This window comes from Talpa occidentalis, unplaced genomic scaffold (genome assembly GCF_014898055.3).
Source record: "Talpa occidentalis isolate TD23 unplaced genomic scaffold, MPIMG_talOcc4v2.1 talOcc4.10, whole genome shotgun sequence".
NCBI classification, from domain to species: Eukaryota; Metazoa; Chordata; class Mammalia; order Eulipotyphla; family Talpidae; genus Talpa; species Talpa occidentalis.
The window spans coordinates 68937465-68953913 of NW_023600993.1; the positions used below are offsets into that span (position 1 = coordinate 68937465).

The 16449-nt window shown below is 35.9% G+C and overlaps 1 protein-coding gene across 2 annotated transcripts in view; it reads right to left on the bottom strand.

The window, feature by feature from the left end:
• XRN2 (5'-3' exoribonuclease 2) overlaps positions 1-16449 on the bottom strand; it is an 81137-nt gene that overhangs the window by 3644 nt on the left and 61044 nt on the right. For both annotated transcript variants that reach the window (XM_037493887.2, XM_037493879.2), the window contains one exon: positions 6204-6267. In XM_037493887.2, coding sequence (XP_037349784.1) covers positions 6204-6267 — 64 coding nt within the window. The remainder of the gene's footprint in view (positions 1-6203; positions 6268-16449) is intronic.

Genomic DNA, 16449 nt, shown 5'->3' on the forward strand with positions numbered 1-16449 from the left:
CATGGGCTGACTGGCATTTGGTGTACAGTTTACATGGGAACACAGATTCAACAGCTATTATAACCCAGTTTGCTGGCCCAGATGACTTGTCAAAAGAAATGTTTTAATTGTCTTCAAGTGCCTATTTTAACTTCACATATACAAAGCAACAGGTATGAGGTATTAAATCATAACTTACATGCAAAACTGTCATATAAATAATACAGAAAAGATATACTTTCTAAAGGCAATCACCATTTAAAACATAACTTTTTCCTTGAGGCATCTTCCTTCAAATTCCATTTTACAGAACAGTCATTATAAAGAATAAACTGAAGCAAAATTCTCAAGTATATTTTAACAGAAGCTTTGGGATTTTTAAGAATGTTAGAAGGAATTACAATAAAACTCTAAATTTGCCCAAACACTGACTAGCTGGAATTAGTTATAACCAAAATGGTCTATGAATTTCATTTCCTAAATATTGCGGGTAAAATTCTGAATTTGGCTCACTGGGTAAGGCATTCTCATAGCCATTCAGGTCTCAATGCCCTATCTTCTCTACTCCACCTCTTCTTCCCTTCACTTACAGCTTGCCTTTTTTTTTAAAAAAAAAAAAAAAAACATCATAGATAATAATTTTTGTGTGATGGCTCGACCATAGAAAACTCTCTGAAGAACGCTAGAAAGGTCAAGGCTACTCTTCAGTTAGTGGTAAAACCAAGCTCTAATAATATAATGCTATAAGTGAATCAAAATAAAAAAAATAAGTCTACAGGGCCTCCCCGGTGGCGCAGCGGTTGAGCGCTGGGTTGCGAAGCTGCCCGCAGCCTCTACAGTGCCGGTTCAATCCCCAGCTGCTCCCCAACCACCGGAGGAGGGTCCCGCATGGCGCGCAGACCCCTCCCGCTGCCCGCTGCTCCCCTCAGCAGTGTACCTCGGTCCTTCTGCCTGCTCTGCTCCCCTCTCTGGCTCTGGTGAATTCTCTCACCCTCCCACACTTCTGACTGTACCCAATGCTTGTATAAATAAATAAAAATAAATCTTTAAAAAAAAAAAAAATAAGTCTACATCTCAGAAAGAAATTGCATATACGCAGGCTTTTACTTCTATTTCAAATTTATTATTAGAACAAATATATTTTAGCAAGAATGCCTCATTTGTTTAGCGAGAACAGCTGTGTGCTCAGAGACATGAAGGGTCAGTCTCTTTTGGGCTCTACCAAAACATATGCCAAAAATGCAAGTCACACATTGCATTAACTATGATCAATTTTCCTCTTCAGTTTTAGAATAAAACTCAAATGAGTTTCAGGAAAATCTGCTGGTACAGGTAATACATAAAAGCAACTTCATTTTACATTGTAAAAACAAAAAAAGGTACATTAAAAAACACAATCTTCCTTTTTGTTTGAAATGATTACTTACAATTGACATAAGGCCTTTATCTTCCATAAGCTTATCATATTTCTATACTAATTATATTAATTTACAAATACCTGCAAACTGAAATATACGTAGGAAAACACTATTTTAAGATCTGGGATGAAACTGCCATGGCTGACACATTCTAACTTTTTAAAATCAGTAGCTACTAAGGCAACTTACTATAGACATTTAACATCATAAGTAGTAACTATGTATTTTTTTGGATCAGTCTTCCAGTTTTTCCCCCATCCCTTACATATTTCCCCTTGTCCTTTCCTCACTCTTAACTTCAGAGTGCTCAACAGTGTAATGTCTACTAGTTTTCTAAATATTTTAAAACATTATCCTGTATGTAAATGTCCAGTATTTGTCTTTCTGACTTGCTTTACTATACATAATTCACATTTTGCTGAAAAGGGCTGCATATTCTCTCTCTTTATGGCTGAGTAGAACGCCATACAGTGCTTAGATCACATCTTCCTTATCTAACTGTTTCTAGTGGTAGACAGGTTATTTCCTGTCTTCAGGTTATTTCCAAGTCCTAGCTATTGCCATCAACATTGCAGAAATATATTTTTTTGCATTGATAGTTTCGTGTTCTTTGGCTAGGTGCTCAAGAGTGGGACTGTTGGTTGTATGGAATTTCTATACTTAAGTTTTTAAAGATAATTCCAGGGCCTCCCCGGTGGTGCAGCGGTTGAGCGCTGGGTGCGAAGCTGCCCGCAGCCTCTGCAGCGCCGGTTCGATCCCCGGCTGCAACCCGGCCACCGGCGGAGGGTCCCACATGGCGCACAGACCTCTCCTGCCGCCCGCTGCTCCCCTCAGCAGTGTGCTTCGGTCCTTCTGCCTGCTCTGCTCCCCGCTCTGGCTCTGGTGAATTCTCTCACCCTCCCGCGCTTCTGCCTGTACCCAGTGCATGTATGTATGTACGTATACATCAATCAATCAATCAATCAATAAATCTTAAAAAAAAAACCAAAACTTTAAAGATAATTCCAGACCACCTTCCATAATGGCTACACCAAAAGGGGCACTGCTGGTGTAGTAGTATCATGCAAGATTCCCATAATAGCCACACCACTTTACATTCACAACAACGGTGTTATAAGGATTCTTCTTTCTCTGCATCCTCTCCAGCACTTGTTGTTGGGGGGGGTCTTTTTAATATGTGCCATTCTCACAGGTACCCCATTGTAGTTTAACCTGCATCTCACTTATTGGAAGCAATAGTGAACAATTTATCTATTGTCCTTCCATATCCTCTTTTTTTTTTTTTAAAGCATTCTTTTTTTTTTTTTTTTAATATATAGAGGCATGTTTTATTTATTTGTTTGTTTGTTTGTTTTGTTTATACATGCACTTGGTACAGTCAGAAGCGCGGGAGGGTGAGAGAATTCACCAGAGCCAGAGCGGGGAGCAGAGCAGGCAGAAGGACCGAAGTACACTGCTGAGGGGAGCAGCGGGCGGCAGGAGAGGTCTGCGCGCCATGTGGGACCCTCCTCCGGTGGCCGGGGAGCAGCCGGGGATTGAACCGGCGCTGCAGAGGCTGCGGGCAGCTTCGCAACCCAGCGCTCAACCGCTGCGCCACCGGGGAGGTCCCTTCCATATCCTCTTTTGACGAACTTTATGCTCAGATCTGCTGCCCATTTATTAGCTGGATAGTTTTTCTTTGGTTGAATTGTGTAAGTCTTTATGTATCTTGGATACCACCCCTCGTCAGGTTATATTTTGTGTATTTCCTCCCATTCAGTAGGTTTTTTTAATTTCATATTTTCTATTATAAGTTAAAAGTTTTTTAACTCATGATTTATTATAAACTAGTTTGTAACATTTTTTTAAAAAACATTTTTAAGTTTTTAAATTACTGTTTTGGAAAGAAGCTGGTATTATGAAGCATAATTACCACCAATTTGGGTATTTTTAATTTATACTTACGACAAATCAGCATTCTAAGGGATATTTGTGACTGATTTTAACACCCATGTATAAGGTAATAAAACTTGGCCACCTTGGATACAGCCAGAAGAGAAGCTCACTCTGACAAGAACACAGACAATGGGGCAGAACTGAAGACGAAGGAACTCAAATGCTGGACATCTCTTCTAAACACAAACTATTAGAACTAAGTTGTCTGTGTGGGGAGACAAAAGGGGGGAGGATTTCTGTTGTGTTTTTAAATAAAAAATAAAGATTATAAATTATCTCAAAGTTAGGAAATAATTCAAGAAATACGGTGAGCTTAAGGAAAAAATACACTAAAATGTTTCTTTGTTAATAGGGTTCTCAATAGTATTGTAAAAAAGCATTGATCTAAGAATCAATGAAACCTAGTCCTAGTAAAAGTGATACCACTTAGTAGTTGTGAAATCTCAATATTAAGTCATGAGTATATACTTTCTTCTCTATAACTTGTAAGGAATGACCGGTCAGACTGACAAGTACTACAGAAATGACTAATGCACTGTACTTGCTAATAGGCTAACAGAGACATTCAGGATAGCTATTTTCTTTGTGAATAAATTGGTAAAAGTGACCATAATTTAAGACATAAAATAGAACTAATTCTATTATGCTCACCAATTTCGGTATTTTTAATTTATACTTATGACAAGTCAGAGTTCTAAGGGATATCTGTGACTGATTTTAACACCCATGTATAAGTTAATAAAATCTTGGCCACACTGGATATAGCCAGAAGAGAAGCTCACTCTGACAAGAACACAGACAAGGGGGCAGAACTAAAGTTACGAAAACAGCCATCCTGAATGTCTCTGTTAGCCTGTTAGGAAGTACAGTGCATTAGTCATTTCTGTAGTACTTGTCAGTCTGACCAGTCATTCCTTACAAGTTATAGAGAAGAAAGTATATACTCATGACTTAATATTGAGATTTCACAACTTAAAAACATTTTTGTTTTAGGCACAATTTTAAGTTTCTTACTCATATTAAACTCAAAATGCCCCTACAAAACTTGTGCCTAATCTGCTGGGTATACAAAGTCAGTCAGGACAATACCAGTACTTGGCTAGGGCAGCAGAACAAAACCACAATGGATGTCAGGACAATAGAAGGGACAATGGTGATGATCTTGAGAAAACTTTTAAGGTATACAGAGAAGGAAAACTGTCAAAACTCAAGAAAGCGTGCCTTGGAAGTGAAAGTAGATCCTTTACTTTGAAGTCCCTATGGCTTTACTATAACATAGTAAATAAGTATTCAGATAAGTTTTGTTCAAGTGAAAAGTTTCTTAGTGAAGAATGGTGTGTCAGAGAGACCTTAGGTAAGCTACTGAACTTCTGTGTGCCTGTTTCCTCCTCTGTAAAAATGTATATACTTAAAAAGTGTATATTTAAAACAATACTTCGAAGAGTTACTAAAGGAAGTGAATTAAGTCATGTTTCTAAAAGCTTATTATTATTAGCACAGTGCTCACACCTGGTAAGTAGACAATAAATGCTAGTGACTATTAATATAGGAAGAAAACAAGGAACAAGGCAGGGAAGACTTAATTTTTAAGGCTTTCTTAAAATCAACCTGACAGACTTACTGTAGAATGACAGCTATTTAAGGATATTAGTTTAAGGTGATAATAGCATTTAGAAAAAATTTATCCTTTATTTTGTATCAGTTTGAAAATGGTGCTATTCTGAGGATGCTGAAATGGGACATATGGTGTCTCTGAGCATTTATATTAAAAAAACAAATACAGGCATTATTACTTGTATTATATTTAAAATGCAGTTTGCATTACGTAGTTGATATTATTAATAAATAACGATTTCTTTTATCTGTTTAAAGAAAATAATGAAATTTTGGTGCCTCCAAAAGGAAGGGTTTTCAAAAGAGGGGAACAGTATTCATAACCCTGTTCATAACAATGCTTTATTCACTTCCGAACAGATCAGACTGCTAAAATAATAGAGGAAAGAGGAACAAACATTGGAATTAGGAAGGCAAAGAAGGAAGACTGCGATGGGCTTAATTCATTTTAGCATTTACAAATTCTGACAAAACTAGCATAAAGGATAGATCTTAAAACTGCCCTTTAAAAAATTATTCTATGGATGTTAATGTAATTATTCATAACACGCCTTGCTGTCTTGTCATGTAGGGACCACCTGATTTAGGAGCACACAAGTTATCAATGAAAGAACACATGTCAAACATCCCTTGTTATTAAACCATGTCACATTCTTCCTAGTCTGTGGTACTTATTAGACTGCAGATCCCATAATCCTCTTCTGAGTCCCTTCTGCGTTTAATTCAGTTCAGTCTTAAGTAGTTAAAGAAACTGTTTTCAGTGGCAACTAATAACTACTGACCTACAGTGACACTGCCCTACAATAGGCTTGTCAGCCCTGAAAAAGTTGTACCAAAGAAGCTGATTAGGACTTCAAGAGGTTTGTAGCAAGAATCAATGGTTGGTCTGTACTAATGCTGTGTTGCCCGCACAGAAATGATAAAAGTGAAACACCATTAGTTATGCCTCATTAAGCCACACAACACTTCTAAAAAGAAATTTGTTTAGCCTGACCAAAACCTAATACAATTTTAAGCTCTCTATGTTGCATTTTTCAGGGCACCTGAAAAGCTTCAATAAAATAAAGGCCAAGAAGCAAGAAAAATAGGAAAGTATAGCAAACATAATCTTTTACTTCAACATGTTAACCATTTATTTTCCTGAAGGATAGGCACAAGAGAAACTTGGGAGGAAGTATGTTTCAATGCATGGGAAGCCCAAACCCCAAATGGTAAAGCGAGAAAATACTTAAAAAGTTACGTTTGTCCTAATATTACCTGTCAAATCTTTGCTGCTGGAAAAGGGGAGGAGGACCTCGCCAGGAATCCTGGGGCCTCATATCTGGAAAATAAACAGGGAAGGGTTAAACACGATTTTTAAAAAGTAACAGCAATTCATCTACCCACATATTTTATAATTAAAAATTCTTGAAACAAACAAACAAACCTAAGATAAAATATAAAGGAAACAAACTGGCATAATCTACACACACTGAAAACAAAAAAAGATATGAAACCTATAGGGTCAGTATGTTTTTCACTTGTTTTATTAATTGCATTTTGACAATGAAACATCATTAAACATTATTAAACTCACATTTGTGATGGGTAAGTGAAAGTATATATTTTAAGCATTGTGCAAAAGGATTTATGCTTTTTCCATAAACAGAAACTGAATGAATTGTAACTTCAGTAGAAGTCTTGACAATTTCCCCCTAAATGTGTAAATTGAAACAGTATTCTAACTTACAGAGCTGTTCTAACAGAAAGCTGGAGAGCACACAATCTTTCCAACACAAGTCAGTAAGACATGTTAATAAAGGGACCACCAACTTTTTTATTGTTCTCTGATAGCCAAACTTCTTTCCCTAACACAAAGCTGAACTAGCAACACAGAATTACAAGAAACGATCAAATGGCTGTTGTTTCTCTAAGTAATAAACAGGGCGTTCCGTAGTAGCACAGTCAGGTCAGTATCGACCAACCACCTCTCCAGTTTCCAGCCTTGCAGTCCTCTCAGTCACCCTTCAGTGGGGTCTGCATGTGACCTAATTAAAACAGCTGGTTCCAGGAGTTGCCTAATGACTTCACTGTCTGAGGACAGTAACCTCCTCCAGACTCCTGAGACCCAAGGACAACAAGGCTTACCATAATGTATTCAGACTCACATATTAATGGAAACACAAACTAGAAACATGCTTTTCAAAATTACTGTCTCAAAGGAAAAAAGAAATGAAAGCTTAACTCTGGTTAGGAACCAAAAAAATGCAATCTGGGTTTATTAAGAAAAAGTAGAATTGTGCTTCGAAAGAACTCCCAAGAAGAATGTGAGACAAGTAAAATACCTGTCTGCTCACAATGATTCTAATGCAAAACCACAGTTACTTCTGCTCCAGGTTTCCTCCCACCTCAGCATGGCTGAATATGCCAGACTGAACAAAGTTTCCTAAATGGACAGATGACCTGCGGCAGAGCAGCTGAGAAAGTTGTCCATCTGTAGCTACCCTGGCTGGCTGCCCCTTGGTGCATGGGTCAACACCTGAGTGTTAAGCAATCAATCCTACAGATATCTGCCTATTTTGAAAAGGAGCAGGGATACCTTCACCACTCTTACTTCTTGATGAATCCCACTTTAAGGGAAATGTGAAATCTCTAGTCAATTTGAATTAAAATTCCTTTTTAATTTTTTAAAAAACCAAACCAGAGTAGCAGTCAAACTGAGGAACAATGCAGAGTTTTCAAGGTACTCATTAGATATTCAAAACCTGAACAGAAACTCAGAAAGCTAATTGTTATACAACCCACAGAAAATAAGGCAAGAAGATCCCTGGTTTAGGTCCAAATTAACTTCTGAACCACTATTATAGACTATACGCTATCAGAAAATCATAATTAGTAGGGTTAAACCCAGAAATCCTTACAGGAACACCAATAGTTTAATCTGTGTGATTTATTTCCATGGAAAAATTTAAGATACATTATATAATTTTTAATGAGTTACTATTTATGAGAAAGCAATCTACTTAAAAGTACATCGAGGCCACCTTTCCAGAGCATTACTTTATTAAACATGAAGCCCACTGACCTATTAAGATACTGCATAAAAATTATTTTATGAGACTTAGTGAGTATTAAAAATATATACAGTGGATTTCATTTGAACCCCTGTTTAATTCTGTACCTCACATGTCTCAGAATCATTATAGACACCCTGGAAACAAGTTTATTTTTACCATTAAGTTTAATTCATGTCATTCTGGTTCCATGGTGTTTCTCTATATATCATCACAGAATACATATCCTTCTCAATAATTAGGGAAGCTTCCATACAGGATCCCTAATAATTTAAAACTGAGTGATGATAATGAAAAAAATACCTAATACCTACACTAAGAAAAGTCTATAGAAGTACTTATTCTAATGTTTTATGAAAAACAAAGGCCCTTAAAAAAGCTTGTCTATTTTCTCTGAGGAATAATACAAACGAAGGAAAAGCAATCACATTAGGAATACATATTTATTAGATTCAAACATACTACATGTCAGACTGAGCACAATATTTCTAAGAGAACTGGAATGTGAAAGTTCATTAAGTATAAATGTTTTTCTTAAAGAGAGGTAACCCCTCCAATAGCTATTTTCTGGGCTTAAGAAAAAATGACGAAATTTCTATTCCATTGCATTTACTATTGCTCACCCTCTAAAACAAGTTTTTTTTGACAAATTCTGCACATGTGAAAAACACAGTTTTCTGCTGAAAACTAAACAAACTTCCTAAAACTTAAAAAAAAGACACCCCTGTCACACAATTAAACATCTCTTGCTTTCAATTCACAAAAGAAAAAAATATCAATGAAAAATTCCAAGGCTACCTTTAAACAAATCTCTTCATGTGGCTCTGGGTGATAGACAGACAGACAGAGAGATCAATAGACAGATTGCCCCTAAGTATTCACAAGGCAGAAATTTTTCCTGGCTAGTAAGTAACGAAGTAGAAGGTAAAACAAACTTATTATCATTCATTTGTATGGCTCTAACAGAAGATCCATTTGAGAGGGAGGGAAAAAAAATTCTAAGGTAGTGAATTGCACTTCAGAAAGGCACAGGCAAGAGGAAAACGACAGTTAATTTTTTCCATCGGTCTTTAAAAACTTATCCCCTTCCTACAGCTCTAAGGCCATCTAAGCCAAGGCTTCACAAATATCTCAAGTGATAATTTACCTAGTCAGCATGGCAATCACACAGATGATTCCATGTTTACTGATTGTACTAATCAAAAATCACTTTTCAAATGTGGCTAATTGACAAGTTTGCTGACTGAAATGAAGAGAAAGGACATATCAGGTTCTCTAGGCTGAGAAACAAAATGCTTTATTCATATTCAGGGCTGCACTTAACTCCAAGTTATCAGTATACGAGGGTAATTACTCATCAGCCAAAAACTGACACATCAAAGACCAACAGTAAGAAACACCTACAGCAGACACTTGACAAACAGTTGGCAATTTGACCAAATGGCCCTTCTTGAATGTAATTTTGAACTGCATAAGAAAATAGCTGTGATACTAAAAACCATTTTAAAAGGTTATTAAATGGTTTAGATGTCTATTTTACTAAAACAAACTACTTCTACTTCTGACCAAATTTTAAAGTGAAATTCTATAAAAAAGAAAGCTGATTTTTCATTATTTTTTAATACTTTCACAGTACTTACAGGTTATGTTCGCTTAATCACTTTCTACTACACTATGCAACTCCAAGTGTCACATGTACTAGTACTGATGGTTGAGTTTGAACTCGTCCTGTTACTCTATTTCAGAAGGATCAGAGAACTCTCTCCTCAGAAGCTTATTGTTTCAAAAAGTAGGATTAGGAATTAGTAAGTTACTTTTAACATTTCAAAAGTTTACAATTAACATTTCTACATGTGTCTAAGACAGGAAGGGAAAATAAATGTACTGAACAAATGCATTTGATATAGTATGCATTTGATAAAGACAGATTCATGGGGAGAACCTGCTTAATACATTTGAATCACTGCTCTCTTTAACGGCTGACATTACTACTAAAGATTTAATATTCAAAAGAAAATAGGAAGGATCAGGCTAAAATTAGAACAGGATTATAAAACAGATAAGGATAGATGGATAGATTGACAAAAAGGAGAGATTAGTTCTGCATAAATATCAAGTCCAGAAATCACAAAATTCGTGAAACAAGTATGCCCCAAAAACCATGACAGTAAACTATAAAAAAAAAAAAAAAAAAAAAAGCCAAGTCACAGAATGAAATGTATGTATGTATCTAAAGAATACTGGGGAATATAGAAATTAGTTTCTGTTTCTGATAGTTGGTGGCATTTGTCTCAATATATCATACAGCGGTGACCAATTACCCTGCAATGACTATTCTAGATCAGGCCTGACAATTATTTATCCAATGAATCTCTTACAAAGTTATCAGGGAATTATCTGTGAAATGACAAGGCTGCCTTCTACAAAGTCCAACCTCATAACCTCAAGGCTTTTCTAGGTTTTCTTATAACCATGGACATCTGAAATTCATTTATTTATTCCAAATCTTCTTGAACTTTCAACACTTTTTATTTATATGCAGATAATTCCCAAATTTCTCTCTCCAACTCTGTCTTCTCTCTCCTGAGCAAGTATCAGACCCATATTACTACTTGACAGATAACGTCAAAAGCTTCAGGCACTGTGACCTCCATAAAAATCAGATTCATCATGGCTCTGTACCTTCTTGGGTTTCCACATTCTGTTTAAGGGCTCATTAGTTACCAGGAATGCACAACGTACACATAAGCTTCATCTTGAGTCTTCTCTCACACTCAGAACTTTTAATTAATTAGTTCTTCAATCCCTCTTCTCCTACCTTCCCCACTGTGAATTTACTTTGCCAGTGACCTTTCCTTAACTAGAACAATTGCCAGGTCTTTTCCATAACCAAAAGATTTGTGGTTCTAGAAAAGAAATGTAACCAGTATATTCTTCTGCTAAAAGAGCTTTAAAAAGCTCTCAAACTAGAGAAAAACTGGCACACAAATTAAATCAGCAAGGACAAGAATAGAAATTTATGGGGAAAAAAGTGGTTTATAAAAGGTGATCATAAAAATAAGATCAGAATAGTAATTTAAAAAAATCGTATCTTAAAACAAAGATATGTTATTTCTTGCTTATTAAATCAGAAAGCACTTCAAAGAAATAATACCTGGTATTGGTGGGACTTAAGAAACTAGAAATTCTCATCTTGCTGCTAAGGAAATGTAAATTGGCATATTCTTATTTGGGAGTTAATGTGACCACAACTAATCAAAAGTCTAAAAATTCAGGGCCTCCCTGTTGGCGCAAGAGGTTAAGCACCACACTATGAGGCAATCCGCCTCTGCAGCAGGATTTCAATCCCAGGCCGGCCAGGGAGCAACCCACATGGTGCGGTGGACTTCTCCTATCTCGCTCGCTGCTCCCCTCAGCAAGGTGTATCAGTCAGTCTGCCTGTTTTGTTCCCCACTCCATCTCTGTTGAATCTTTTCACCCCCCCACATCTCTGTCCTGTGTCCCAGCTTTTGTATGCATAAATAAGTAAATCCTAAAAAAAAAAAAAGAAAAAGAAAAAAAAGAACTGAACTCTTCACCAAAACTTTCTTAAAAAACAAAACACAAGGGCCTCCCTGGTGGCGGAGCGGCTGAGCGCTGGGTTGCGAAGCTGCCTACAGCCTCTGCAGCGCTGGTTCAATCCCCAGCTGCTTCCCAGCCACCAGAGGAGGGTCCCACATGGCGCGCAGACCTCTCCTGCCGCCCGCTGCTCCCCTCAGCAGTGTACTTCGGTCCTTCTGCCTGCTCTGCTCCCTTCTCTGGCTCTGGTGAATTCTCTCACCTCCCATGCTTCTGACTGTACCCAGTGCTTGTACAAATAAATAAATAAATAAACAAACAAACAAATAAATAAATAAAACTTTGGGGGGGGGGGGAAGAAATTATACCTTAAAAAAAAAAAAAAAAACAAAAAAGTCTAAAAATTCAGACTACAGTTAAATTAAGAAAGATCTATTTTTTAAATATTTATTTATTTATTCATGCATACAAAGACCTAAGGTACAGATAAGAGCTGCAGGGGGTGAGAGGATTCATCAGAAACAGAGTGGGGAGCAGAACACTCAGACTGACTGAAATACACTGCTGAGGGGAGCACCGGGCGAGTCAGGAGAGGTCTGCTGCGCCATGTGGGCACCTCCCTGGCCAGGTATCGAACCAGTGCTGCAGTGGCTGCTGACAGCTTCATAGGTTGCATCCTAACCCCTTGCGCCACGAGTGAGGCCCCTAAGAAAGATCTATTTTTAAGAGATTAGAGAATGCATATATGTTTAAAAATTAAGCAATAATACTTCAAAATAATTCATGACCATATACTAAAAAATGGGAATAAAAAATTTTGATATAAACTGAATAATGACTGGCACAAAACAAAATGAATGTATGAAAAAGCTAAAATGACTAGAGGGAAATTTACAGTATTTAAGTGCATGTATTAGATGAGAAAGACTGAAAATAATTATTTAAGTTTCCATCTCAAAAAATTAGAATAGTAATTTGATACTAAAGTAGAAAGGAATAATGAAGACAAAAGCAGAAAACATACAATTAGAAAAAAAAACAAGCTAAAATTAGTTCAATAAAGAAAAAACTAAATAATAATAAATAGGTCTGAGCAACAACTATCAAGAAAAAAAGCAACAGTGTACATTACCCATATCAAGATTGTCTATAGCCATTATCACAACAAAAGCATATAATGAACAACTTCTAGCAAAAAATTTGAAATTTTAGAATGGGTACATTCCAAAAAAAGAGGGGAAACTTACCAAAACCAATATGAGAAAAAACAAAAATAAGAAGCTATATCTACTTAAGAATGTAAATACATAATTAAAAACCTTGTGAAGAAATTGCTTAACACAAAAGAACACCATTGAATTCTTCTAAAGATTAAGATATGACAACTATCTTTCAGTAACCTTACAGAAAAAAGAAATGTAGGCAACCCTTTCTAAAATGCAAAGAGAAGAAAGTTATTACTCTCTCATAACATAGGTGGGAAAAAAACTCAATATATTGACACACAGGCAGTGACATATAATAAAAGAATAGTCTCTCACACTGAATTAGGCTTATTCCAGTAACGCCAGGTTAGTTTAACAATGAAACAATCAATGAGTGTAATTCACCACATAACAGATGGAGAAAAGCTTTAATAAGATTCAATACCCACTAGAAACATGGACTAAAAAGAAGGAAACTATCTCAATCTAATAAAGAAAAAAACAAAATCAAACATCTTATTTAATGGTGAAATACCACAAGTTTTCCCCATAAGACCAGGAATGAAGCAAAGATGTCCACCATCACCACTTCAATATATTATAACAGAGACCCTAGCCAGTATAGTAAAGCAAAAAGACCGTAAGGCATTAAGATACGGAAAATGAGTAAATAAAAAAATTTGCAGATGACATTACTGTATAGGCAAAAAGTACAAAAGAACATATAAACTTTTAAAAATAAATTTAATAAGGTTGTTGGAAACAGTCAATATTAGAAAGTCAACTTTATTTCTAATATACTAGAAAGCAACTGGAAAATGACATCTTGACGATAGTAATATCCTCCTTATCTTCTTGTGATGATTTCAAAATTTACAGAAAAGGAACAAGAAGAACATGGAGAATACCAATTCCCACAAGCCCTTACCCACTTTCCTCAAATGCTGGTATAAACTTCTGTTTCATATATGATGCTTATAAAGAGAAAATAGCAAGGTACCAAATGGAAAGAGGTATTTCCAGTACAAAAAAAATTCATAACCAGAATGTAAAAGTACTTGTTAAAAAAACAAACCAATAGAAAAACAGTCAAGGACTTCTCTCTCTCTCTCTCTCACACACATACACACACACACACACACACACACAAAGTTGTACAAGTGGCCAACAAACATGAAAAAAATTGCTCAACTATGTCATTAAGATGCTAATTAAACTTCAATGTGCTACCACTACCCATCTAGTAGAATGGCTAGAAAAAACTGAGAATACCATGGGTTGGTGAGAATGTGGAGCACCTAAAATTTTTCTAAAGCTGCTGTAGGAAGGTAAATTGGTGAAAAATCCATGAAATGTGGGAACCGTGTCTATCATTTTTATTCACTAACACTGAACATGAACAAAACCCTAACCTGGCAATTCTATTGCTAGGTTTATACCCATGAGAAATGTGGATCAAAAGGCATAAAAAATTTCACAGCAGTATTATTCTAATAGTCCTAAACCAGGAATCAACCCCAAAGCTATGCCTCCTGAATAAATGTTGACATAGTAATATAGTGGAACACTATAAGCAATGAGAATAAAAAAAGATTGCTAAAGCAACAATAGGATAAATCTTTAGAAACATAATGTCAAACAAAAGAGGGAAAATTTTACAGAGTCTAAGAGTCCATTAGATAATAAAAGAAAACAGTTAAAACTCATCTATGGTATTGAAGTCAGGCTAGCAGTTACCTTTAATGAGGAAGGAGGGATACCTGGAAAATGACATGATGTGGGGCTTCCGGGATACCAGTAATTTTCTATTTCTTGATCTGAGTGGTGGTTGGTTACTCATGTAACTTTGTGGTGGTTGGTTACTCATGTAACTTTGTGGTGGTTAGTTACTCATGTAACTTTGTGGTGCTCCCTTACTCATGTTACTCATGTAACCAACCACCAAAGTTACATGAGTAACTTTGTCCACTTCATAAAAATTAATCAAATAGTACACTTATGATTTCTTACATGGAATTCTTCTAAAGATTTAAGATATGTTACATTCTAAGAAAATGTATAATTTATAGCCACTTTTTAAAAATTGCTTATGTGCAGAATGATGAAAGTAACACTGCTTATTTTATAACTATGGCATAATGGATAATTTTTTTTATCTTCTATTATATGTTACATTTTATTTAATTAGTTTGAATCACAGTTAAAATAATTTTAAAATGTCACTACAAAATTGGGGGGAGGGAGAAATCAGTCTCTCACTCCCTAAGTTGTTTCACTTTATGCTCCCAGACTAATTTTGTATCCTCAGTTTAATACATCTGATTACTTGCCATGTACTTCAATATCATTATTTTTTACTCAGCCTAGAGTATATCCCAAATTCCCCCTTATTGGCTCAATTTAAATATCACCTTCTTGTTGAGTGTTTTCCATAAACTTTTCCACTCCCCCCACCACCACTTCCATTGAAAAGATGTTAAATATAATTAGAATCCCAGCACTAATCCTCAGGTGACTCAATGTTTACAAGTCACCAGGCAGAGAGGCCCACTTGTTTCTTGTTCTAAGTCAATCCCTACACTAGAAGACATGTTCCTTATTTTTAATGATGTAATTAAAATAAAGAGATTCTAACTGGAATAGATTCTAATCAAAGTCTCTTTGTAAGTTTTTAAAAAGATTATGTCTAATAGGAGACCTAACAATGGTAAATGAGGAGTTACTCAAAGCAATACAAGAGGATAAGGGATCCCACTATTTGAAATGAAATGCACAGATGACGAAAGTAGTCTGTTTCCAAAGGAGACAAACCAAGAACTATAGAACTGTATGCTCCTAAGAGTCCCTAAAATTGTTTACTTCTGGTGTGACCTGAAAAGTAGAATCTTTTAACTTCTCTTTGTGTATGTGGCTGTGTGTACACACATAAACTCACACAAATTTTATTCGCTAAATCTTGGGGGGAAAGCAGCTAAGTAAACCATTGCACCAAGCATATCCACCCTACCCCCCATTAAACTCTAAATAGCAAATAAATAAATAAATAAAAAATTCACTGATATTCATAGTGATGAAACAATGCTCCTTTCAGTATCATTAACGTCACCCAACAAAGTTACAGACACACAGAGAGAACACAGTGAAAACAGCGGACACTTCCTGAGAGAATGAGACCTTTAGAACCCATCTGTTCCTGGATGATATATATGGAAAATCTGGAGTTCAGGTTCAAAAAGTGGTTTGCAATTTAGTCAGCATGAACACAGTGCTAAAGGCATAGCATAAATACTTCCCAACAATAATATTAATCCGGTACGCTCTCTGATGACAACAGCAAGTTTGGTTTAGAGAATTTCGAGGATTCTCTGCAATAAACTACCTTCTTCCCATTATAAAAATTAAATTTTTTGAAACATTTTGAACACTTGGAAAAGAATTTAAACAATGAGACACTTAAGAGTTAACAACTGCTAACATTCTGCCTTAGTGCCCATTCCCCTCCATCATTGCCCCAAACTACTGTTGTCTGTCTGGATAGCAACCAGATAATCAGTAGAAGAAAAGCAGGGGTTTCATGAAAGAAGTGGTTGAGAACTTGGCACATAAGTTATACTTTCTTGACAAATGAGCAGTCATGGAGTTAAGAAAAAATAAAGTTATATAGGGATACAATTTAAAATTAATGTT